A 27,024-nucleotide genomic window follows, 5' to 3' on the forward strand; every position below is an offset into this window, starting at 1 on the left:
TACTCTTTAAAATTTAGTGACAAGTACATTTAACCTATCTCTAACTTATACCTAGATGTTTACTTTCGGTCTTACTCATTGTTACAGGTAGAAACTAGAATTAAAAAGCACACACTAGACAGTAGCAGTACAGAGTAGGAGGCTAACTCTGGAAGCAGTCAGTCTGATTTCCACCAGGGTTCTATCTCTGGGTGACCCTAAGCAAGTTACTCAATTTCCTCAAATACAAATTGAGGTGAGAGGCCAGCTCCTAGGGCTGCTGGGAAGATGATCACAAAACTGCTTGAGACAGTTATGTATAGTTACTGTGTCCACTTCCGCGTCTCCACTCCCCCTTTCTCTGAACCCGCTGTAATCAGCCCGTTAACCCCGGTGCTCTGATGAAAACACGCTTGTCCAGGTCACTGACAACTTCCACTTTGCCAACTCCAGTAGACAATTCTCAGGACTCATCTAATTACGTATTTTAGTTGAGTTTCACACAGCAGATCACTCCTCCTGCTTGAAACACTTTCTCCCCTTGGCTTTCGTGGAATCCCTGCCCTACTCCCCGCCTCCCTGGTCCTTCCTTCTCAGTCTTCTTTGCTGGATTTTCATCTCTTTCCAACCTTTCAGCATTACTAGGGTGCTCTGGCCCATGCTCAGGCCTCCAGAAGATAACATCCAGTCACATAGCTTTATATACCATATAATTTGGAGAGATTCATATACCTGAATGCTTACTCAACATTTCCACTTAGATATCTAGCAGGCATCTCATACCCAAAACTGAATTCTTGATTTCCCTCCCACAAACTTGGTCCTCTTGTGGTCTCTGCCATCTCAGTAAATGGTACCACCATTCACCCAGTTGCTCAGGCCAAAGACTAAAGTTATCCTGGGTTCCTCTCATTCCCTCACAATCCACATCTAATCCATCAGCAAATCCTACTGACAACACGTTAACAATATATCCACACTCTTACCACTTCTTCTCTCATCCATGTTAATAGCCTGGTCCAACCTACCATCTTCTCTCACTGCTGTCATGGCCTCCCAGCTTCTCTTGGTTCTTCCATTCCTGCCCCTTGTCAGGCTATTGGTTCCTGCACCTACCTATTCTGTCAAAAGAGCAGCCAACTTACACCATTCCCTTGCTAACAACCCTTCAGAGCTCTCCAACACATGAAGAATAAAAGCGATGCTCTTGGGGTGCCCGGGTGGCTCAGTTGGTTAAGCACCCGACTTTGGCTCAGATCATTATCTCACGGTTCAGTTTGTGAGTTCAAGTCCTGCATCAGGCTTCTGCTGTCAGCTTGGAGCCTGCTTTGGATCCTCTGTCCCTCTTTCTCTGCCCCGCTCCGACTCACTCTCTCAAAAATAAACAGATTAAAAGAAAAAAAAAAAAAAGCCAAGCTCTTAATCGTGACCTATAAAGGCCATTGGCTCCCCCTCTTTGGACCACCTTTGCCTGTGCTCCAGCCATGCTGCCCTTCTCACTGTTCTTCAATATTTCCAGCATGTTCCAATCCTAGGGTCTTTGTGCTTACTGTTTCTTCAGCCTAAATGTACACAGAGCTAAGTTCTCACTTCAGTCAGGTCTCAGACAGCCCATCCAAACCACCCTATCTAAAATAGCACTGCTCCAGTTCCTAATGCATTCTATTTCCTTACTCAGCTATAGATTTCTTCATAGTTTTAATTGTTAACTGATATTATAATATCGTATTTATTAGTTTAGTGTTGATCCAATTCCCTACTTAAATATAAGCTCTGAGAGCAGGACATTTATCTGTGTTGTTCACTGCTATATTCCTGGGACCTAGAATAGCACCTAGAATATAGGTGGTACTCAATTAATGTCACTATTTCATTACTGGATAATGAACAAATGGGACTGCTTTTTTCAGATGCCCATGTCTGAGTAGAGTCCAAACACTGGGGCCATGCATCCCAGAACAGGTACCACAGGTCATGTGGTGACAACAGGCTGAGCTACAGAGTAGCCCTGAAGAATCAGTCAACTTCTAGGAAGACTCCCTCCAAATCTTAGTGAACGTTGCAAAAAAGGCAAGAAACTCTGTCAGTCCTAGCAGTAAAAGGGACTCGTTTGAGACATATTTACAGAATATTAGAAATCGCCAATAAAAGGGCAATACCCACCTTATCAGCCATCACAGAGGCAAAAAGGAAACGTCCCCCAAGACCAAAGGAGTAGATTTTCACACCGATGGTTTTGAAGCTCTTCCCCAAGTCTGAAGTTCTCCATAATTCCAGTGCCCCAAGGTCAGCTTCTTAAACAAGACAAAATATTAATAAAAATTGCATATACTGGTGAGCCCCTAGTTCAAAACAACTGTTTTAGAATGTTCTTAATTTTATAGCTAAAGGATTTTTAATCTTATGCATGTTAATCAAGTAACAATATGAAATAACACAGCATTAGGCATAGGAAATTAACATGGGGTTTTATTTTTATACAGGTGAGGTTTTGCACTGGATAGAAAGATAAAGCTTACTTAATTAAAATACAGTGTTATATAAACGTGTCACAGCCACAGCATCCTGTTTTGCTTTCTTCATGCTTGGAAACAATCTTATTTTATTTTAAGTAGTCTTGAGTTTCTGGTTTTCTTGCTGATCATCTAACACCCCTACTGGAATTCAAGCCCCATGAGAGCAGGCCTTGGGTGTCTTGCTCTCTCCGTCCTTAGAACGGTGATTGGCACACTACTGCAGGTGCTCACATGAATGAATGGATAAATGAAATGGAGCCATGGACTGGACAGCTAACAACTTCCACCAACACAAACACAACCTCCATGCTCTTTTGCAGAAATCACTATGCACTTCAACTTGTTACTGTTTGTAGTCTAATTTTTACTTTACGTATAAGCGTTACTAAAATTAAGTATACTGCTTCTGTGTGTGGCTTGCATTTTTATTTGATCTAGGCTCAGTGCTTTTAAAATTTGAATCTGGTTGTAATTTCAAAATTTTAAAAATCATTGCCAGTTATCTTTAGCTATTAAAATCACAGGACAATGGAAGGATCTTTGATGTTTCTACTTCTTACAACCATGAGTGGACAACAGGACACTCTTATTTGGGACTAAAATATACTTACTGCAAGAGCCGTTTGCATAGGTGGTAAAGAAGATGGTGTTTTCTGACCCCCTACAAAGAGGCAAAGACAGAAAAGACACAGTTCAAGACTGCTGTCAACTGCAGTCACGAGCTCCAGGCAAGTCTACTAATGACACACTCCATCCGCAGGCGCCAGCTGAGACAGCTTTTGGGGATGCTGCATGCCAGATTCTCGCAGCCTCGCTGGTCAAGGTTCCCCCCAGCCCGGCCCCAGGATTTTCCCCAGTCCACTACTTCTTCACGTGGACTCTTTCAGCGGGTCAGACTGGCCTACTTACTCTCTCCAAATCTGCCTCTTGCATTTGCTGTTCCTGTTTCTGGCTTAAAATGCTTTTCTCTCTCACGTAACCAAATCTTACCCTCACAATCTTTAGGCTCCAGCTTCAAATTTAGCTCTTCTCTTTTTTTTTTTTTTTTATTAAAATTTTTTTTCTTAATGTTTATTTATTTTTGAGAGAGAGAGAAAGAGCATGAGCAGGGGAGGTGCAGAGAGAGAGAGGAGGGGACAGAGCATCAAAGCAGGCCCCACGCAGACAGCAGAGAGCCTGATGCGGGCCAAACCCATGACCCACAACTCATAACTGTGAGATAATGACCTGAGCCAAAACCAAGAGTCAGATGCCCAAGTGACTGAGGCACACACGCGCCCCAAAATCTAGCTCTTCTATGAAATTTTTCCTGGCACTCCAACTGGAAAGCTTCTTTGCTGCAAAATTCTGGAGCAGTGATTCTCAACTGGGGGCAATTTTGCTCCCCCGGGTCATTTCCAGTGGTCACAACTGGGGGATGGGCAGTTGTTGCCAGTATCTAGTGGGCAGAGGCTAGAGATGCTGCTAAACACCCTGCGATGCAGAGGCCAGCTCCCCCACAACAAAGAACTGTCTGGTTCCAAACGCCATTAGCACCAAAGTTGAGAAACCTTGTTTCAGGGCACTGTGCTACTCTGTGCCAACCACTCAGCATTCCTTTGTCTCCTACTTAATTATCTTAATCCACCAGTTTATGTCTTCTCTCTCCTATTACATTATCGCATTCTTAGGACAGGTGTGAAGTTCTGTGCTCTGTTGTTTCCCCTCAGAACCAGAACGAAGTTCCATGCTTTGCATGTGCTAAGTAACTTAGTTCTTTCATCTCAAATAGACAGCAAGGTCAGAGGTTGAATTATTTAAATTCGAACTTGGAAAGGGAATTTTCAGGAAAGTTGATTCAGACCCTGATGGTACTTCTAGATCAGCAACAGCGGAAGGTGTCAATTCAGACCCTGAAGGTACTTATCAACCAGCACCAGCGGAAGGTGCTGGGTCTGAGCATGTTCCTTTGGCACTGCAGGCTATCAATTCCTAGAAATCAAACATCTAAAAGGTGAGGTAACAGTGGCCAGCAGACCAGTTATCCTATATTTAGACACTAATCAGAAAAACGAGTTACAAAAATAAAAAATATTATACAGAATACAAAATACCTTTCAAAAATAAATTTTTACCTTTAAAAATTTTTTAAGTAATCTCTCCACCCCATGTGGGGCTCAAACCCATAACATGGAGAACAAGAATCACATGCTGGACCAATAGAGCCAGCCAGGCACCCCTTAACTTTCACTTTTAAAGATGAGTTTTCTGTTTGTTTCTTTGAACTTTGGAGGTATAACTGACAACACTTAAAGTGCACACTGTGGTGATTTGATATACATATGTAAAGGTGAGTTTATGGTTTCTTTTTTTTTTAATGCTTATTTCTTTCGAGAGGGAGAGAGGGAGGGAGGCAGGAGAGGGAGAGCGAGAGCGAGAGCAAGAGAGAGAAAGCGAGAGAGAGAGAGAGAGAGAGAGAGAGAGAGAGAGAGAGAGAGAGAATCCCAAGCAGGCTCCATGCTCAGCCTGGAGGCCAATGTGGGAGCTGGAGTGTGAGATCATGACCTGAGCCTCAATCAGTAGTCGGATGCTCAACTGACTAAGCCACCTCGGAGCTCCCATAAAAGTGAGTGTTAATGACCAAAATTACTAGAGTCTTACTATAGTAACACCCTATGTACCTTAGGTCCATCAAGAGTGAAGCAATCTGTTAACTTAGTTACTTTAAAAGCTACTTCCTTCCAGGGGTACCTGGGTGGCTCAGTCGGTTGAGGTGACTCAGCAGAGAGCCTGCTTGGGGTTTTCTCTCTCTCCCTCTGTCTCTGCCCCTCCCCTACTCACTCTGTCTCTCTCAAAATAAATAAACTTTAATAAATAAATAAATAAATAAAGTTAGTTCTTTCCTGATAAGACCACATAAGGCACAAACACAGTTCACTGAAACACACACAGTGAATGGGGTGCCCGGGTGGCTCTGTCAGTTCAGCGTCTATTGATTTCTGTTCGGGTCATAATCTCACAGTTCGTGAGATTGAGACTTGCATTGGGCTTTGTGCTGACAGTGTAGAGCTGGCTTGGGATTCTCTCTCTCCCTCACCTGCACACGTGTGCTCTCTCTCAAAAATAAATGAATAAATATAAAAAAAAAAAGTAGAACAAATGTAGACGTGGCATGTGTCCCTTGGTGGTGCTGTAAAAACCTCATGTAACCAGTGTTTCCTGGGAAAAGGCCATTTTATTCAAGCGATATTTTTTAATACTTTAATTTCAGTAGATATATTTAGCAATGTCTCTATTACACATTTCCCTGACTCCCTAAGTCGAGGACATTAAATATGAAAGTCTTCCTTGGACTATGGGTCATCTTCACGAACATCAACCGCAGGAAACTGTAACACAGTGTTCCCATTAGAAGTCACTGAGGTACGTGTGCTCTCTTGATCTGGCACCAAATAATCACATCCTGTTACAGCTTCTGTTTCTCTTGCTTTTACAGTCCCCCCACCTCCATGCAGCTCTCAGGCAGGGGATTCTCAGGCTGGGTGTGCTTGCTCTTGGTGTTCACACACCCCACCTCTGGCACCAATCTGCTATCCACAGGGAAGTTACATTAACAAGTTTGTTGAAATTAGTCAAAGAGAAGGAAGAAAGAGGTTCTAAACAGGGGAGTGAGCCTAATCAGAATTTGGGAGGTATGAAGGTTTTTAACACAATTCTTGCTCAACAATCTCCCAAACTCCCCCAGTAAATCTCCTTTCACAAAAGCCAGAGGTTAAGCCGCTGACTAGCCAGTTAGGACAAAGGTGATCTGCTCCTAAGAACTCCTCCACTGCATCATCTGGCTTTTTTTTTTTTTTTTTTTTTTTTAATGTTTGTTTATTTTGGAGGGAGAGAGACAGAGTGCAAGCAGGGGAGGGGCAGAGAGAGAGGGAGGGAGACACATAATCTGAAGCAGCTCTAGGCTCTGAGCTGTCAGCACAGAGATCATGACCTGAGCAGAAGTCAGATGCTTAAGCAACTGAGCCACCCAGGCACTTTTTTTTTTTTTTTTTTGAGAGAGAGAGAATGAATGAATATGAGTGGGGGAGGGGCAGAGAGAGAGAGGGACAGAGAATCTGAAGCTGGCTCTTGTGTGCCGGCAGCAGCGAGCCTGATACAGGGCTTGAACTCATGTCAGATGCTCAGCTGAGCCATCCAGGGGCTCCTCCTCCACTGCATCATCTTAAGCAGGCACTGGGTGGGGGTGGGGGCCCAGCAAGAGAAGTGAAGGATTTCTGGTGCACGGACAGTGTGACTCTGATGGCCTGGAAGCCCTCTGGGCTTTCTTCCTGAGTCCGTGCTACATTCCACACGACTGAAATGGAGCTCTAGATGAGGGAATATAAATCTGGGCACAGGGAAGTATGTAAGTCCTCAACTCAAAGCTGTATTTTATGCTTTCCAACTGATGTCACCATTAATGGAGACTAAACCTTTGCAGGCAGGAGCAACTCAGTCACGTGCCTTGTTTTACACTTTATATTCTAACATTTAGTGAGACTAAGTATTCTTCCCCAGCAGAATTAGAGGCTCCTCCAGGTCAAGATCTGGGTCATACCCCTTCTCTTGTATCCCTTAGGGCACCCTGAAGAGTACTTGGCACATGGTAAGTGCTCAATATTTACTCATGTGACTTTTGGCAGCCCTGTCAGGAAAGGTTTAGGGCTCTGCACAGATGGAGTCTTCTGTTACTCACCATTTGGCCAAACACACTGCTTTGTGGATTTCTTCCCATTTTCCCCCAAAATCTTTGGACACCCACAGGCCATTCTGAAAGATTATAAATGACTTATCAGAATTCCAGCTTTGTCTTGTGCAGCTGCTTATATGACCTTTAATAATTCATATCCAATCATTCAGGACAGTAAAAACACACACGGAAGCTCCATCAATAAGCTGTCTGCGCTATACACATGGTTTATGGCGGCCTTGTCAGGGTTTGGGAAGTTCAGAATGACAAGTGCTTGTGGAGTGCCCAGTACATGCCAGGCACTGTACCAGATGTGCACAGGAGACACAAAGACAAATAAGATAACGCTCCCTGCTCTCAAGGAGTTCACAGTTTAACAAGGGGTGCAGATATGAAGTTTGACACAACGTGGGGGCACAGATACAAGTTTGATACAATGTGGTAAGTTACAGAAACATGGTCTCTGGGGTGAGAGTAGGGAGGGGAGGGGCAATGAATGAGAGATGGTTTGTGAAGACAGCTGAACTAATATTAAATAATGAACAGTGTAACCAAAAGAAGGGAAATGGGAAGATGGGATGTTATTACACAAACATATCCCAGTACTAGTCAAGGCGAGTCAACATCGCAGGGTGGGCAGGGAGCTAAAAGCCTTCAGATACTGATGGAGCACAAATTCCAAGGTGAGGAAAGAAGGGACTAATGCTTGGAAGAAAGGTGTGGGTCAGCTCACAGAGGGCCCTCAGTTTTACTTTTTTAAAGGTGGAGTACTTGGATGGCAATCGGAAAGGGGTGGATTTCTGTTCAGAAGCAGGAAAAGTAATGAAAAAGTAGTGCCACATTAGTTCATGAAGAGTTACTGAGGCCCTACACCACAGCTATAAGGAATAGGCTCCAGAATCTAGAAACTAGATTCAGGAGAACTGGGTGATTTTTCCTGTAAGGCAGAGAGAGAGAGAGAGAGATCTTTAGCAGTATAGAGGGGCAGCAAGATAGGAATCTGAGCCTTAGGAGGAAGCCAGAAATATGGATTTGAGAGCCTTATACATTAATTACAGTGGCAGTTAAAATGGTCAGCGTGGAAGAGATTGCTCACAGTGAAATGAGCGGTAGGGACTCAAGGGTAGGTTGACAGGAGTTTACGAAAGAGACCAGGAAGGAATGGTTAGAAGGTAGGAAAGAACCAAAGGAATGAAGTCCTAAAAGCCAAGCCAACTGAGTTCCCAGAAGGCGAGACTGGCCAGTATTTTCAAATGTAGCAGAGACTTAGTAAGATTAAGATGGACAATGTCAGCTATATCGACAACACAAGCCTACTGGGCCCAGACCCAAAGGAGGTGGGACAGAGATATCCTGGTGCAGCTGAGATTAAATGAGGATGGTCTGGGCAGAATTTACCCCCACTGTTCTCCCACTCTCATCCACCATTCTTCCTCCTGTAACTTTTCCTCCTCTGGTAATGTTCACCTCCCAGCATTTCTAAGGTACCTAATTCTACTTAGAAATAGGTAAGGGTCTGATATCACCTGTTTTCACTTTAGTACATATTGGTCCATCTTATACACACTGATTATTTTTACTTCCTACTTATCCTTAACTGGAAGAAATTTGAGGTATAAAAGCAGACCGTGGCTACCTCTTCCTGAGGATAGCATGTTTCAATAATCTCAAGACACTTGGTAATGGTGATGAGGTGGTCAAAGGAGGGGCTGGTGATTCTGTCCATCCCTCTGGGGGTCTCTCTGCTCCCTTGAAGGGCCTATAGCTCAAGCTGCTGGAGGCCAACTTCCTGGAATTGTTGCATTAAGATCTGAAGCCTACCCAGCAGGGCAGTTTCCTTCCTCTGGCCTCCTTTGGCTAAACCTAACTTTGACCTTCCTTGAATCTTCCAGCCTTCCCCCTGCTCACCGAAGGCCCAGAACCCAGACTGCTCTTCCAGTGCCCTTCACCCTCCCTGTGCCAGCCCAGCTTGTCCACATTGATGGTCCAGTTTTTGTCCCAGAATAGTCACCACAGCAATGGCTCTCAAATTTTAGTGTGCAGGCTCAGCCGCGAAGGTTGTTAAAAATACTAGCCACCTCACAACCAAAAGTCACTGATGGACTCTACCTGGATTGGGGCCTAGGAACTGCATATTAAACCAGTCTCCTAGGGGTTTCTATCTGATGTTGCTGGACAGAAGAAATCAGAAATAAGATGAGAGAGAGCCATGTAAATGTAAAGTATAATTATGATTATCATAGTCTAGCAACTCAGACACTTTGGGCCCTAAAAATCCATGCTACAGAAGAGTGATCCTCTAGGAAAGGAAAAGTGACACATGTTCCCCAGGGATCTTTCAAAAGAGAGGTGGGAGGGTCAGGGAGGGACACAGGTTTCTGGGAACAGTAGAGGAATGTGCTAGGGGATGCAGAGATTTAAGACTCTGGATAGTTAATACATGAGTATCAAAGACAGAAAACAATATGCTTTATATACTGGGAACTAACAAAAAAAAATCATAAAAATGTGGTTTGGCCATAGCAAAGGAATAAGACCATCAGAAATTTGACAATTTATGCATGTCCCTTGCAGCATAAGAATGAATACATTAAACTGTTTTCTAGTTCGTTACTCTGATAGTACACATTTATTCACTTAAAAAAAACTGGAATGACAGCTAGATAGCATACTTATCTGGACTAGACAGCACATGAAAATCATGCCCTTTACCAAATAGGAAAAAGATGCAAAAAATACATAATCAATGTCTTAAGAAGTCACTAGAAAGCAGTCCAATATAAAGAGCATATCCTACCCTCTTGCACCGTTGGTGGGAATGCAAATTGGTGCAGCCACTCTGGAAAACAGTGTGGAGGTTCCTCAAAAAATTAAAAATAGACCTACCCTATGACCCAGCAGTAGCACTGCTAGGAATTTACCCAAGGGATACAGGAGTACTGATGCATAGGGGCACTTGTACCACAATGTTTATAGCAGCACTCTCAACAATAGCCAAATTATGGAAAGAGCCTAAATGTCCATCAACTGATGAATGGATAAAGAAATTGTGGTTTATATACACAATGGAGTACTACATGGCAATGAGAAAGAATGAAATATGGCCCTTTGTAGCAACGTGGATGGAACTGGAGAGTGTGATGCTAAGTGAAATAAGCCATACAGAGAAAGACAGATACCATATGTTTTCACTCTTATGTGGATCCTGAGAAACTTAACAGAAACCCATGGCGGAGGGGAAGGGGAAAAAAAACAAAACAAAAAAGAGGTTAGAGTGGGAGAGAGCCAAAGCATAAGAGACTCTTAAAAATTGAGAACAAACTGAGGGCTGATGGGGGGTGGGTGATGGGTATTAAAGAGGGCACCTTTTGGGATGAGCACTGGGTGTTGTATGGAAACCAATTTGACAATAAATTTCATATGTTAAAAAAAAACAACAAAAAACTGAGAACAAACTGAGGGTTGATGGAGGGTGGGAGGGAGGGGAGGGTGGGTGATGGGTATTAGGAGGGCACCTTTTGGGATGAGCACTGGGTGTTGTATGGAAACCAATTTGACAATAAACTTCATATATTGAGAAAAAGAAAAAAAATTTCAAAAGGACATAATTGGAAAAAATAAAAATAAAAAAAATAAAGAGCATATCCTAGAGCACCCTTTTAAAACAGTATATTTTGAGCCTATAAAAATGCAAAAAAGCAAGACAAGTTCCTCAATTATACTTACTTCAGTGCTGAGGGCTAACAGGTAATCAGAATTCTGAGGGCTATACATCATCTGAGTCAGAGGGTGAAAAGGGAGATTGGTCTGAACAAAGTTCTTTGCAAAATCTGATGATCGAAAGATTCTTCCTCCATGACTTCCTCCAGACACCTCTGCGGTTAAAATCACCTGATCAGGAAGAAAAAAGTTCAGATACAGAATATAATACTATGAAAGCACAGGAAGTTCTTACACCATTTCCACCAGGTGTTAAGAAAATTTTCAAAAGTAAGAAGAGTCATAAAAACAGTAATATTAGTTTGTGCACTGCACTCCTCAACTATTAGTCTTGTAACAAATGTTATCCTACACTGAGCTAGCGTGTCATAACTATGAACGTAGCCTGCTCAGTTTGGGATTAGCGAGTTGCCCAAAGACTAAAATGTTGTCTCATGGATTATACATTGTGATGCCAACAACCACTACATAATTACAAAGAGTTTGGCTGGATCTTGGAATAGGGACCAAAAAAAATAAAATAAAAATCCTGTGTGCTGAATTCCGTTATTTTATGAACAGCACTAAATTATGTTTAATTTTAAAAATACACTAACAGCAAACTAAATATACTGCTGTGTACAACCGGATCATTCCACATGATCCACAGCCTGTGTGTGGTACCAAGCACAACTTCGTATGTATCTGAATGAATCTCACCTTTCCAGAATTCTCAGGACCAATAGCCATGCCAAACTCAGTCCGAATGAAGGTGTTATTGATGAGATTTGTAATATCCTTAAAGTTCTTTCCATAGTCCTCACTGAGAGGAAGAAAAACAAGACACATTTAGAATGCGACGGTCAATGAGGACACTGCTGGGCTCCTGCCTGCCTTCCTTTCCCCCTTCCCACTGGCTTGGCTGAGGTGCTCATCCTCCCCTGAACAGCCTCAGGGGGGCTGATTCCATCTCTAGCTCTGGTGGTGGGCCTGATTAGTCTGAAGGAAATCGCATTCCCTTACCAGTGATGGGATCAGAAATGGGGAGTGACCCAGGATGAGCCAATAAGACCAAAGAGGGGAATTTGGAGTCTTTTAGGAAACACATTTCTTTACACTTAAGATAGCCACCTGACAAAATGATGTCTTCTTTTAGATCAGTGGTTCTCAATCAGTGTATTTTTGCCCCCCACCCCCATCCCTAGCTGCAAACGTTTGGTAACATCTTGAGACATTTATGATTATCAACAACTCAGGGGTGAGATGCTACTGGCATCTAGTAGGTAGAGGCCAAGGATTCTGCTGAACATCCTACAATGCACAGGACAGTTTCACAATGAGAAAAAATTATCTGGTCCCAAATGTCAGTAATGCAAAATGTGAGAAACCCAACACCGTAATATGTGAACACAAAGCAAAAAATTGCTACAGGCATTCTGACACAACGAGAGTGTAGCTTGAAAAATAAGCCAACATACATGGAGAGAACTGCTGAGGGGATTCTGGAATTCCGGAGTCTGTGACATTGGACTGAATAACTTCTATATTAGTTATGCGCCATTAATTCCCTTATTATTTGAGCTAGTTTGGGTTGAGATGTCTGCTAAATGTAGCCAAAGGCCTCCTAACTAACCTGTTAATGCACAGTACACATGATAAAGCTGTAAACTCAGCAGCAGGAGTCTTAAAGTCCCCCACTTCCAGAGGCTGCCGTCCCAGGTACCGGCCTCTAGTGCATGCAGCACAAAAAACACAGCTAGGGAAAACAAACGCACTTAATCTCATCTCTTGGGTTGTCAGAGCTTTCCCCCAAGGTTCATTCCAACAATGTCTTTGAGAGGTATTCAATTTCGTGTTTCGATTTTGAAAACTAAAAGCAAAAAAAATCAGTAGCTCTCTACCTCTGACGGGTTTAATACTGTGTGCAGTTCTGATAAAACATGGCATAGAATGTGAAATCTGCACATTCACTGAATCTAAATGTTCATCAGTGAAGACCACCATGTTTTGCAAGTCAACTGCCCGGTGATAAGTGCAATGTACAGTGGTCTTCACCAACAGAACAGATGACTTAACAGATGGCACAATTTTGGTAGCAGCCTCAACAAATAATCACAGAACCACAGAACATTAGAGATACAAGGGACTGGGGACATTTTGTCCGACTACCCTCACAGATAAGGAGGTTCAACGGGAGGCAACTGTCAAAAGTCTATGAGTTAACTAGGGGCAATTCTAGTTAACTAAGAATTCTTTACAATTCTTGTAAAACTACAAGCAATTCTCTTAACTCTCAGCCCCATACTAGACCAACTTTTAATTATTTGTGAGTTTTTCTCTTACAACCTGCAGTCTTCCGCTATCTTGCCAGGGCTTGTGGCCTGGCAGTAAAGATGGGCTCAGAGGAAGTTGAGAGCAGACAGGAAGGCAGTATTTGTGAGTGTTTGCATAGGTATGCAAAGCAAATCACATGTGACTTTAGGTTGTCTGAATAACTCTTCCCATTTCTTAACACACACACACACACACACACACGGAAGATTCCTAAACAAACTGGGGATTAGGCAGTGCCCAACCAATTCCTTTATTACCCTTTCCTTGGCTTTGGAGTACAGAAAGTGTTCTTATCTTCCAGACAGCAGGTCAAGGGATATGCACGAACAATTCATAGCTCTACAATGTACATATCATCAATCGCTCAGACAACCATCTAAAGGAGTTTGTAGTTGCTTGCTTATCACCAGCTTACAAATCTCCCCTCCTTCATGACATCCCCAGGGAACCTCCACAAACCTGTTGGCAAGCCTGCTTGCTTTTTAAGAACTTGGCACAACAAAACATATCCCTGCCCTTCAGAAAGAGAAAGCAACAATGCACAAAACAAAAAATCATCTGTGACACGACCTTAGCCACTTAAAAAACAACTGGAGTACAATGGACTAGTATCAACCTGCTAGGATTTAGGTAGGGTTCTGCTAAGACCACATAAGGCCAAGGAATACATTTTAATGTAACACTTTATTTTATTATTATTTTTTTTTTTTCTTGAGAGACAGTGTGCATGTAAGCAGGGAGGGGCAGAGAGAGAGGGAGAGGGAGAATCCCAAGCAGGCTCCATGCCCAGTGTGGATCCCGAGGCGGAGCTCGATTTCACAACGGACCATGAGATCACGGCCTGAGCCAAAATCAAGAGTTGGACGCTTTAACCAACTGAGCCACCCAGGTGCCCCAAAACTTTATTTTAAAGTAATTTTATTTTCTATCAGCACATTTATCCACACACAACATGTATCATGAAAAGGAAAACAATGAAACATTTTGAAAAATAAATCCATTTTCAAATTCCATAGGATAATGAATAGCATTATAAACAGCAGTCAAATGATAAGTTAACAAAACCCTGTGAAACCACCTGCTTTAGGAATAAGTCTTTTGAACAAAAAATAACCAATTTCTTGTTGCCAAAAAGAAATGATCACTTATGCATGTATCTGTGCTGTAAACATATGCATAACAATATGCACGTGTTTACAGCTCAAGAAACTGTTAAAATAAAAATATTATTGGAATATAACCTAATAACCCCAAAGAACAAGAAAACTCTAGACATTAAAATAAATGAAAAAAAAAAAAAAAAAAAAGTAATCCTCACATGGAACTTCTAGTAAAAGCATGCAAATTCCTAGCAAGATGAAGGACTCAAAAGAGGGTTTTTCCAGAAGACTCATATATTGACACTCAACCCCAATGTCAACAGCCAAAAATTACATCCTTGTTTTTGAACACTTTTCATTTACAATACATTGGAACTTGTAATACCAGGCATTTGAACTGCAGACATTTAATGAAATGGAACAGTATAAGAGTTCTACAATATCTCAGATAATCTTACATTTTAATTTTTTCAACAATCAAACAAGCATAGATATCCTTGTCTGCTTGGCTTTCAGGCCTAACCATTTTTCTGTTTCTTTAGTTCATTTCTGCCATGATTAAGTTGCTATAAATTGCAACATAAAAGCAACAAAGATGACAATAAACTTAAAAAAAAATAACTACACTTTTGTCTTTTTCACTAATCAGGAAAGCTTACACACTATATCCTGATTGTTCACGGGCTCCATATGTGCAAATGTGACTACTCACTCAAATGTATTTGTAACCCTAAAATCAATACTCATGGCACTCTGGCAGTCATTTGCAGGCATGCACAGAGTGATGAACATCTGAGTAACCCAGCGTGCCCATTCCCAGCTGAGGTCCAATGGGGAGCTGCTCTGCCTTCTTGTTCCAGCTCTAATACTGCAAATAAGGGTCTTCTTCACAGTCTATTTAGCACCACACGTTCTGCATTTTTGCATTTTTTGTTGGTTATTCTGCTGTTTAAAATAGCCCCTTAGCACAGTGTTGAAGGGCTACCTAGTGTTCCTGCACACAAGAAGGCTTTGATGTGCGTCATGGAGAAAATAAAGGAGTTAGATAAGCATCTTTTGGGGAGGATCTGGTTGTGAGCTCAACGTTAATGAATCAAGATATATTAAATAATGTATCTTTCAACAGAAGCACACACAAAACAAGGTTACGTACTGACCAATTGACAAAAATGAATGTTGTGACCAGAGGTTTGCAGGAGCCTAAACCTTTCTTTCTTTCCCCTAGGAAAATTGGTTCAGTATTCACTAATTCAGCATTCAAGGAGACTTTGTAGAAAAATGAAAATCAGCTGTACTGAGATTTCCAGTTAAAAGACCAATAGGGAGAATGTAGCATATTAAAATGTGGCTACATAATTACAGACCTCAAATCATAGACCAGCCAGTAAAATGGGCAGAATGTGAATTTACATTAGTCTGAAAAAAAGACTTTTTATTTAACCCCGATTGTCTAATGCTAATTGTCTAATGTCTTTTAATTCTTTTTTTAATCCTTATGCAAAAAAGGATACAGGTTTTCTGTAGAAATTTTGAAAATATAAGTGGGAAAATAAAAAGGGTAAGATATTGTGGATAAGATCCCAGAACTTTTTTTTTTTAATGTTCATTTATTTACTTTGACAGAGAGCATGAGCAGGAGAGGGGCAGATAGAGATGGAGAGAGAGAATCCCAAGCAGGCTCCATGCTGTCAGAGCAGAGCTGGACATGGGGCTCAATCCCACCAATGGTGAGATCATGACCCAAGCCGAGTTTAAGAATCAGATGCTTGGGGCGCCTGGGTGGCTCAGTCGGTTGAGCGGCCGACTTCGGCTCAGGTCATGATCTCGCGGTCTGTGAGTTCAAGCCCCGCGTCGGGCTCTGTGCTGACAGCTCAGAGCCTGGAGCCTATTTCAGATTCTGTGTCTCCCTCTCTCTGATCCTCCCCCATTCATGCTCTGTCTCTCTCTGTCTCAAAAATAAATAAACATTAAAAAAAAAATTTAAAAAAAAAAAAAAAAGAATCAGATGCTTAACCAACTGAGCCACCGAGGTGCCCCAAGTCGCAGAACTTTTCATCACAAGGAACATGAGAATGTATCCAGTGTCCTTATTTTGCTTTGGTTGACAAGGCAATGCAATAGGTATTTTCATGGGAATATTTCCTACGTGATGAAAACCACCTAGTTTCATGATTTTTATATGCCTTAAGTTTGTAAAAGTGAAGTTTTAGCAAAAATGCCATCATCATACATTTTAATAAACTTTTTATTTAAGAAAAAAGAACAGTAAAATATGTTTTAAAATGGACTTTATGCTACCCTTGTAGCATATGCAGTCATTGTTAATAATCTACTACAGTGAAAACTGAACCAAGCATATCATTTAAAACAATGTCATACAAGATGTCTTAGAGAAGCCAGCTTACTATAGTTTAATATCAGTTGTATACCTTTAAGTTTACCTTTCAAGTAACATCCTCAAAAATTTATACTGACTATGGAATAAACTTTAATTTGAAATTTCTTAAGATGTCCTTACTAATTTCCAAAAGTTGAACAACTCTCAATAGGAAATAACATAGCAGCAGTTTTGCGGTAATCAGGTACAGAATTTTGATGCACAATAATGCTTACATGTGTCTCACTACGTTGATCTTACAACGAAAAGTTAGCCTCAAGAGGCCATAAAACAAAAGGGTGCAAAATATCTTTCCGTTGCCAAAAACCAAATTATGTTTACCACAGATCTAGTTTATTTCCTTTTTAACTTCACATTTAAAAAGGCAAATGAACTTTACAACCTATTATATAAATTATTCCTTAACAGAGAATCAAAATTTAAACTATTCAAATATAACTCTTTTAATTGAAGATACTATTATTCAATTTTACCTAATCATTAATGCCTAGGGCTTTTATTTATTTCCCAAATCTTCCCATAATTCTTTTTTATTTTTTTTAAACGTTCATTAATTTTTGAGAGAGAGAGAGAGAGAGACAGAGAGAAAGTGAGCACGCGCACGAGCACCAGAGGGGGAAGGGCAGAGAGAGAGGGAGACAGAATCTGAAGCAGGCTCCAGGCTCTGAGTTGTCAGCATGGAGCCCGATGCGGGGCTCAAACTCACAAACCGTGAGATCGTGACCTGAGCCCAGGCTGGAAGCTTAACTGACTGAGCCACCCAGGTGCCCCACCCACAATTCTTTTTTATAACCTAAAGACCAACGTACACTTCCTTCTAACTCAGCATAGGTAACAAAGCTTCTTTCTAATCCTGTGAGCCTCTGGGCCCTACTACTCAGAGCAGCTGGCATGTGAGGAAAGTGCCTTTTCTTTGAACCCCAAATGAACCTTTGACCACATAAGATTTGGTACGGAAAGATAATCCAGTAAGTAATATAATCATGGGAGCTTTAAAAAACAGAAGAGTCTCAGAGTGGATTGAAAAGGCTTTTATTTTATTTTTCAGTTGGGCAACCTCCCCCTATTCAGGACTCATCTTAATCAAACTGCCCCCTCCCCTCCAAAGCAACACGTGCCTCTTGGCTGGCACGTTCAACAACATGAGTCACTTCACAGCAGCCAGGCCAGCCCAGGGGGAGAAGCAACGAGGCATATTTAAAGTTTCCACCTAAACTCTGGAAAAGGTCTCACTTCACAGCAGGGAGGAAATAATTAATATTCAAAATGACCTTGGGAAAAACAAAAAACAACCAAACAAAAACCCTGCTGTACAACATGAAGCAAAAGAACCTTAGTAACATGAGACTATCAGAAATAAATAGCACTGCCCTCTGGTAAAATGTATGTTAGGGGTTTCTCACAAGACTAGACAAGTATAGGATGAAAAGGGCTGAGTCAGATGGTAGTAGGTATTTTAACAGTGACATTTAGTGATACTGTTTCTGTTTTGGTTTTGGCTGCCTTAAAGTAAACACAAAATTGAAAAGCAAAAGGATGGGAAAAAAGAGTCATGAAAATACATTTTACTCCCCCTGGGTATGACTCATGAACCTGTCAGGAACAGTTCTAGCCACACGATTAAAGAGCAACATAGAGAATAAAAAGTGAATTCAGAAGGCAAGCAAATAAGTGATGCAGACAATAGGTATAGAAGGTAGTTCAACCTGGAGGAGGAAGAGTTTAGTAAACAGCCTTCACAACATGGCTCTTTGGAATCAATAGGAGAGGATTTGCTACTAAAAAATGAACTGGAAATCAGCACCTTCTATGACACATACATGTGTGATATGTATCACAGCAGCATTAGTAATCCTGAAAAAATTAGCTACAACCTGAGTTTCCAAGAGGATAGTGATTAAGTAAATTCTGTCAATCTAACAAAAATGATGAGTTACCAGCAGAGGGGATATGAAAAGTATCGTGGTATGAACATTCACCAATCAGAATGGGTACAGGCTGTGACACGAGGTGTTAGTAATACTTGCATATTGGCAGCGGCAAGGGGATGTGTGCATTTGTAGAAGCCATGGAAGCATCTGGGGGCAGGCAATCACTTTTTACCAACTGGCACAGGAGGCTTTCAAATTCATTTTAACAACTGGTACAGCAGTGCCAGAACAGGCTGGCTACAAGCCATCCCTGGCTGTTGGCACGGCAGCAGCTGACCCCACCAAGTTTACTCCACGCCAGCCACTGCAAAGCATAACTTGCAACAGTTACTGTTAGTAATGGTAATGGTCTATGATGACCATTGTTATCATCTTTCTTTTACAGATGACAAAACATTTAGGGAGACTAAATGACTTGTTCATTCTGCTTGCAAATAAATGATAGTGCTGAGATTCAATCCCAGGCCTATTTGCCAACAGAATCTGGCAACTTTACCCTGCACCATGCTGCTTCCCAAGACTACGTGGCCATACGAATAATATTAAAGGGGAAAATCAAGATAATAAACTGCAAATAAGTTAAGATTATACCTTACGGTGAACTTTTTTCTTTTAAAATTTCCAAATGTCTTATAATACGGTTGTATTCCTTTTATAATGAAATGTAAATTGGTAAGAAAAACTGTATTATATGGAAAGATTTTATGACAGCAAGTTTTTTTAAACCCTAGAAAGAGTTACAAATTTTTTAAATGTAGTTTTTCCTTTCCCAAACAGGATACTTTTCATCTGTCTGAAATGTTTCAACCGCTGTTCTAAATGAATAAACAAAATCACCTATAAATTATAGCCCTTTCTAGCACTGGGATTCTACAATGTGTTGTCAATCTTTATCAAATAAAAAATAATATCAGCCTAAAAATTATAGAGAAGCCAAGACATGCATTCATTCAGTTAGTATGTACTGCTTGCCTGCTATGAGTCAGCTGTTTGGCTGGTTGTTGGAGAACCCCGAGTTAGTCAAGAACCTTGCCTTTATGGAGCTTACAACAATTCCAGATGGCAATTCCTTCTTAGCAAATTTTTAAGCCAACATCACTGTGTGGAAGGGCAGAGAGCACTGGCTCCAGGCTTAGTAGCAGCAGTCAGTGATCATGCCTACTAGGGAGGGGAGGTTAGGTTGATCCATCTCAGAGCTTCAACATGGGTTCACTCCATGTTGAAGTGAATGCCAACAGTCAAATAAAGAACACTGAGAGAGTACAATGCTCCCGGGAGCCCTACAGGTAGTTTCTATGTCATCTGCTGGGATGTCATATTCTTTAGGTCCCTTGGGGAAAAATGGGATAGGCACAAATGACTGAGAAGACAATCAGCAATTTCTGAGAGTTGGCTGGTCTTGAATCTTATAATTACGGGAAAGAACCTACTATTTAACAACCTGTATCTTTGAAAAGACAACTCTAAAACCTTGTGAATGTCACAGTATAGGTTATGACTCCTGAACACACACTGCCAGCCACCATCATTACCAATGTGAACACTATTAGGCACTTGGGTTAGGTCTGACCTGAGGACCTCCTCCTGATCCGGAAACAATCTGTTTAGGGCTTAAAATAGGTACCCATTTTTCTAAATGCTTGGTTATTTACTTTGAGAGAAAGAGAGAGGAAGAATCCCAAGCAGGCTCCGTGCTATTGAGTGCAGTACCGATGCAGGGCTCGATCCCACGAATCATGAGATCATGACCCGAGCCGAAATCAAGAGTTGGATACTTAACCAACTGAGCCACCCAGGTGCCCTAGTATCCATTTTATTGTAAGATAAATCACATTCACTTAGGAGGTATAGTGAGGACTGTAAAAACCATTTCAGGGACATAAAAACCATTTTGTGCTATTGCAGGGATATAAAAAATCATAATAAATAGAAAGGTGGTTAAAGTCTATGCTACTTTCCCACAGATAAATACCCATTTAAATTAACAGACACATCCCTATGGACTCTTCCTTCATCTTCCTTTATTGTTTTGCCACTCAATTATGTCAGCCTAATCTCCTTGGAACTAGATCCCTTTTCATATTTCTTCAGGTTAAGTAGGCACTCAATGTGCTGAGTGTGATAGTCTGGTGAAAATTTAAGATGCCTAGAAGATCCTTTAAATCAGCTTTGAGACTCCATCAAGTCTATAAAAGTAGATATGCTACTCAGCCAATGCCCCAGCCACATGTTATACATCTCACCTTCGATATAGCTTGGACTGTCCAAAAGTCATAATTACCAGTGGTACATGGAAGGTAGTCAAGACTAGAATGATCTGGGAAGAGACAAAAGCATGCAGTCAATAAGAAAGATAGTCTAATTACATGTCTGCATGTGATGGGATTAAATCAACATCTAAGAGGCTGCCAACAGCCCTGGTCTGTAGTAGCCTATACTGTTAATATCAGAAAACCAAGACATACCAAGTTACTAGGGCTCACAATGATTCAAGATCTCAACTCATTTTGTTGAAATGGTCCCATCACATACACTTGTAACAGTGAGGCAAAAGTAATCAACTACACATTATAATAAAGGAAGGGTTTAACCACTTTGCATCTCTATTATTGTAAGATATTCTCAGGTAAAGATCATCTCTCTTCCTGCTTACAGAGCCTAGAATAGTACGGGCGCTCTAATAGAAGTCATGGTGTCATATACATCTGTCCTTTCCTTCTTCTCCTTGCTGTTATTTCTCCATGAAGTTAATTTTTTAAATAACTATTTTTCTAGACAAAAATATGCATGGAGAAAAGATTCTGACAGATTAGCACAACAGGCTAAGGAGTCTCAGGTAGCCATGTAACAAGAAATCCTAGAGATGCCAACTCTCTTAGATAAATGGATAAATCATGGAAAATGGCATACAACCCAAATTTTAGAAGAAATTAAGACATGATTAAAGAGACAGTCTACCAGAAGTTTTAAAATTAATTAAAGTAAGTAATTTGTAGCTTGCTTTTCAACATCAAAATTATTTCTTTTGGTTCCTGATATAGCCATCACATGCCTAAATGCTACGATACATACATTACCAGAATCCCAGAGGGTATGAGCTGTGGTCCCTGACCTTGTTCAGACAGCAGGGCACAGAGCCAGGTAACGTCAAGCCTAGATTCAAGACCTGAGGCCACCCTCAGCACACCCTCCTACCGGGAGACTGTCTATACTAGCAGGGATAAGGGGCTAAAGAACTCTCCTTTCACGCCCCTGATCCTGGCAGCGGCTTCTCTGTGGTGGGGAAGGGACAACAGAGGGAGCTGAGCAACCATGAGCCCATGGGCGCCACAGTCCTTCAACACTAACTGTGGGAAAGGACACAGGAACAATACAGTTTGGAGGAAAAATGCCAAGATGTGCAATGTGCAGTTTTCCGCTTCTACACAGGGGTTTTCCCAAGTATTGTGAGGCTCCCGTCTCAGCACATGGCACTCTCCTTTCTCTTTCTTCTTCTTGTTCATCTTGATGCCAAGCAGCCACCAGAGACTAAAATGGTGTCTATCTTCCTATTATGGAAGAAGGCGGTCACAAGATGCTTCCAGTTCTAAAGCAAAACCAAACCAATCATCGTCCTGAAAGTCGGTACCGCAAACATGCATTTTCTGCAACTGAAGTTGGAGACTATTTCAGGAAGTAACAACATTCATTGCTTAAACTCCTAAAATCGACATCTTCTTGCTACGCTGAATTAACAGACTCAAAATACTACTTACCCCAGTGCCATCTCCAACCCAGGACAAGGATACTGAGACACTGAGATCATCAAACACATGCTACAAGGAAAAAGAAAATTCATTTAGAAATGACATCTGTCTTTTGATCTTTGACTTCCTTAAATAATTCAGAACACTATTACTTTCAAAGTAATTCAGTTCATAATTGTAAGGGGATACAGATTCCCAGAACAAAATTTGGGAGAGACAGGACTGAACTACTTAACCCAAATTACAAACAACTTGGACATTTTAATTCTCTCTCATACAAAGTAAGCCAAGCAGATGAGTTTTCTTACTGCACCAGATGGGGAGATGGAATAATCTAATTGCTTTCTCCAACAGGACTAAATATAAAGATACAGAAAGTATTCTTAGGATGCTTTAAAACAAGAGATCACAGCCCACATTGACAGATATAATTGTAACCCAATCAGCATAATTTACATTTTTCAAGGCAGCCTTCACAGTACAGCTGAGCAGTTAATAGCTGGATTCCTTTGGCTCCTAGGTTAACTCACTGACCCAAAATGACAAGGGACAGAATCAAAGAGCCAATGCCCTACTTCACCTTTATTTAGTGATGATGATGATTATGATAGAAGAACAATCTTAACTGTCATGGTAAGAGTGAGGAGAAAGAAAAGGGAAAGCTGGTGTGTTAATTCCAAGATATGGTAAGCATGTTGGACTACAGTTATAATCATCATCATAGATGCTTTACGGTTTTGGTTTTCAAATACTTTATTTATAAAATAATACATATCCATTATAGAAAATGTAGGCAATAGTAGGGAAGTATGATAAGCAAAATATAAACCATTTGTAACCCTATCGTGCAGAGATATTCAAGGCTAACATTATTTGTATAATCTACTAGTTTCTATCATTTTTTAACTGATAAAGAAAGAATTCCAAAAAGGCAACAATGGCACTTGGTAAAAATTTCCAACCATACACAAATATATACAGTTAATCCTTGAACAATGCGGGGGGGTGGGGGGTGGTCAGGGGTGCTGACCCCCTGGTACAGTCAAAAATCCGCATATTACTTTTAACTCCCCCCAAACATAACTACTAATAGGCTACTGTTGACTGGAAGCCTCACCAATATCATAAACAGTAGATGCACACATATTTTGTATATGTATTATATGCTATATTCTTATAATAAAATAAGCTAGAGAAAATAAAACACTATAAAGGCAATCATAAGGAAGAGAAAAATACATATACAGTACTGTACTCATCAGAAAAAATCACGTGTAAGTGGACCCATGCAGTTCAAACCCATGTTGTTCACAGGGCAGATGCATAGTAAAAAGTGAAGATACTTCCTCTCCCTCTGCCACATGCCCCACCACCTCAAGCCCCACTCTCCGAGCAGTTAATTAGTCTAGTATTTAGTTCTACTAAATGGTGACAATTACGTGCTTTTCTCTTACAAAGACATATATCTTATTAAGTTTTTTCATCTTAAGCATGCCCTGCCTTTCTGAGTATGAGCAGTTCCTTAGGAGCAGAGGCTATAACTTTATACTTGTTGGTATTCCTTATGCCTACCACGATACTTTACACACTCAATAAGCATTTGTTGAAAATGATTATACGTCCTTCCCAAACCACCAACTCAGTCTCAAAATAGAACATGTCTATAAATGGTGGGAGGCCAGCCGCTTGGTCACTCAAGCCGCTACCCCAACAGAGAGGTCTGAAGAGACAGGACTCAAAACACTAACTGTTTTGCTTATCTTCTAATTTTCTTTCGTGGTTCTCCTGAAAGGGCTTCTGAATTCACCTATGCTATTTCCCCTCTGGACTGTAAGTACCTTTGAAGTCAGCAGAAGCTCTTGTACAATTTCTTGTACAATCAGTGCCTCACAGAGGGCCTGACTAAATGCTGGTTAACTCTCAAATGCTCAGGCAGAGCTTCTCACAGCCTCTGCAGAACAGAAAGGCCATTCATACATGTAAGCTGGCCAAGCATCTGAGAAAACGTAGGGCTGCTAGAGACATCTGGAACCAGAAGCTTAAAAACTGACACAGCAATGTGTCTTGTAAGATACTGCACACAGAGCAAGACAGCATGTTCTCTTGAGTGAGAATATAGTGTCTGAAATTACATCAATGAGCTCCTTGAGGAACAGGAATATCCAGAGCTACCACAGGCACCAGAAAGACCACATGGTCTCACAGTCATCTAAACATAGGCTATCTTTCAAAGGAAGGCTCTGGCCCCCACAACTGACTAGGATACAAGAAAAATTCCACCATCGGAGTCCTGGCTATCTTGATCAGGCCACAGTATAGTCTTGAGCCAATCATGATCTACAACTCTCACTTTTCAGACAAAGCTCTACACACCTGACCTAGTCAATGCATTACTCACATGTTCCTGTTGCCCAGTCACAGAAGAAGGAGGATTATTAGCCATCACTAGCAACTCCCAGCTTCACCTGAACAACTCAAAGGATGGCTGACCTCATTTATCATCCAAAGAGTTTCTCTGGAAATACAGGCCAGGTTTATTAACTATAATTGTGGTCTTCTGCTACCCTTAACCTTCCCTCTCTTCCCTTCCCAATAACCCATTACATTTTACTTTGGAAACACATACACTCATTGAAAAAAACCCATCCATCCATGGCAGAAGCAACTAACTTTTTTGGGGGGAACAGGAATTATTTCTCATCCTGTATGAGGACCAGGTTCCAGTCTTTAACATTCTCATTCTAGTGAAAGTCAAAGACAAAAATGAAATCAGATCTAACAACAGATCAAACCTCAGGTGGAAAGAAAAGGTCATATGGAAAGAAGACAGATCCAGGAGTGTTGGGGGACCAAGAGCACAGATACAATCCTACTCCTGCAAAGAGAGAAGAATTATGGATGGCCAGGAAAGGGTGGGCAACCTGGTCATGGTTAGGAAACAGAATTCACAAGTGTTGGCAAAAGGCCATCAGTTCATATGGTGAATCATTTATCACACTTGGTACAATGTATATGTCACCCTATGTTGCAGTGGCATCTTAAAATGTTTCAAAATATGTGTTACTTTTAATTACAGCAACAAGAACCTTGTCTGCCTCCCTCACTAGACCTGAAGCCCATGTCGTGCAGGGACAAAACCTTCATTTTAGGAACTAATATACTGCATAGCATATGGACAGCACTCAAAACATCCAATTCATTTTCTTTAAGAACTATTTGTGGGGACGTCTGGGTGGCTCAGTCAAGTGTCTGACTTCAGTTCAGGTCATGATCTCACAGTTTGTGAGTTCAAGTCCCGCATCGGGCTCTGTGCTGACAGCTCAGAGCCTGGAGCCTGTCTTCAGATTCTGTGTCTCTCTCTCTCTCGGCCCCTCCCCTGCTGGCGCGCGTGCTCTCTCTCTCACAAAAATAAATAAAAAACATTAAAAAAAAAAAAAAAAAGAACTACTTGTGAAGCTCTGAAAAGGCAGATGATGAAGTGAAAAGGCCAGACCCACTTAATTTCTCTATGATGGGAAGGAGTATGAAATGTAAAGTTATGTTCTGAGAGAATTTCTGCCTCTGGCCAAGGTGAAGTCACAAGGTCCAGATTTGCCTTCCCACCTGAAACACCCCCCCCCCCCAAAAAAAACCCCACAGAGTATGTAAAACAATAGTTTTCAAGACACTGGATCTCAAGGCAATGATCCCAGAGAGATGGGAAACAAATAAAGGCCTCCCTGGCTTACTGTATGGAAAGAATTTCCAGACCATAATGCAGGGGAGGAAAACTCAGGCAGAGCCCAGAGGTCTGAAGGGATGAGCTGATAGTCTGGGGAGGCCACAGAGACTGGAGTTCAGTAGTAGAGTGTTAGAGAGCAAGAGCTGGACAGAAAGAAAACTCTGGAGATCTACAGATGGAGGCTTCCCAACCAAGCCTTCAGCTGAGTCCTCATCAGTGCATGCGTGTGAGGAAGCTACCTGAGACCAGGGAAAGATCCACCTGAAAGGACTGAAGGAGACCGTATGTGGCCCGCACCCAGGAGCAGAAATAATTCCTGCTCCCAACAACCAAAGGAGAAAACCTCATATTTCACAAGGAATTGGAGAGAATACTTGGAAAAACTCTACTTCACTAATGAAGAAAAATTAACCCTTGTCTAAATGCTGTTCTGGTCTTGCCTTAAAAGCTTACCAAAACAAAACAAAACAAAAAAACAAGAACAAAAAAGGACCAATCCGTTTCCAAGGAACCTAACTATGTGCCAGACCAAAGTTCAAGATATTTATAGGAATATAAAAATATCTAGCACTGAAGAAAATAAAATTCACAATATCCAACATTCAATCAAAAAAACCAGGCGTGCAAAGGAGCAAGAAAACAGGACCCATAATAAGGAGAAAAATCAATCAAGCTGACCCAGAAATCACACAGATAATAGAATAGACAAGGACATTAAAAGAGCTGTAATTATACTCCGCAGGTTCAAGAAGTGAGAGAGTAGATTGAGCATGCTAAATAAAGGCACAGAAGATACAAAACAGACTGAAATTGGACTTGTAGAGATGGGAACTACAGCGTCTGGGATGAAAATTACACTGGATGGCATCTCCAGGAGAGGAGGCGCTGCAGA

At 41.3% G+C, this 27,024-nt stretch overlaps 1 protein-coding gene across 6 annotated transcripts in view; it reads right to left on the reverse strand.

The window, feature by feature from the left end:
- SORT1 (sortilin 1) overlaps positions 1-27,024 on the reverse strand; it is a 67,576-nt gene that overhangs the window by 22,217 nt on the left and 18,335 nt on the right. For 4 of the 6 annotated variants that reach the window (XM_042953259.1, XM_042953262.1, XM_042953264.1 and 1 more), the window contains exons 2-8: positions 22,421-22,480; positions 20,909-20,982; positions 11,623-11,725; positions 10,930-11,094; positions 7,210-7,283; positions 3,107-3,156; positions 2,143-2,273 (exon numbers count right to left, since the gene is read on the reverse strand). In XM_042953259.1, coding sequence (XP_042809193.1) covers positions 2,143-2,273; positions 3,107-3,156; positions 7,210-7,283; positions 10,930-11,094; positions 11,623-11,725; positions 20,909-20,982; positions 22,421-22,480 — 657 coding nt within the window. Of the gene's footprint in view, positions 1-2,142; positions 2,274-3,106; positions 3,157-7,209; positions 7,284-10,929; positions 11,095-11,622; positions 11,726-20,908; positions 20,983-22,013; positions 22,252-22,420; positions 22,481-27,024 lie in introns of those variants that run through there. The other 2 variants (XM_042953265.1, XM_042953260.1) reach the window with 2 other exon arrangements.

This window comes from Panthera leo, chromosome C1 (genome assembly GCF_018350215.1).
Source record: "Panthera leo isolate Ple1 chromosome C1, P.leo_Ple1_pat1.1, whole genome shotgun sequence".
NCBI lineage: Eukaryota > Metazoa > Chordata > Mammalia > Carnivora > Felidae > Panthera > Panthera leo.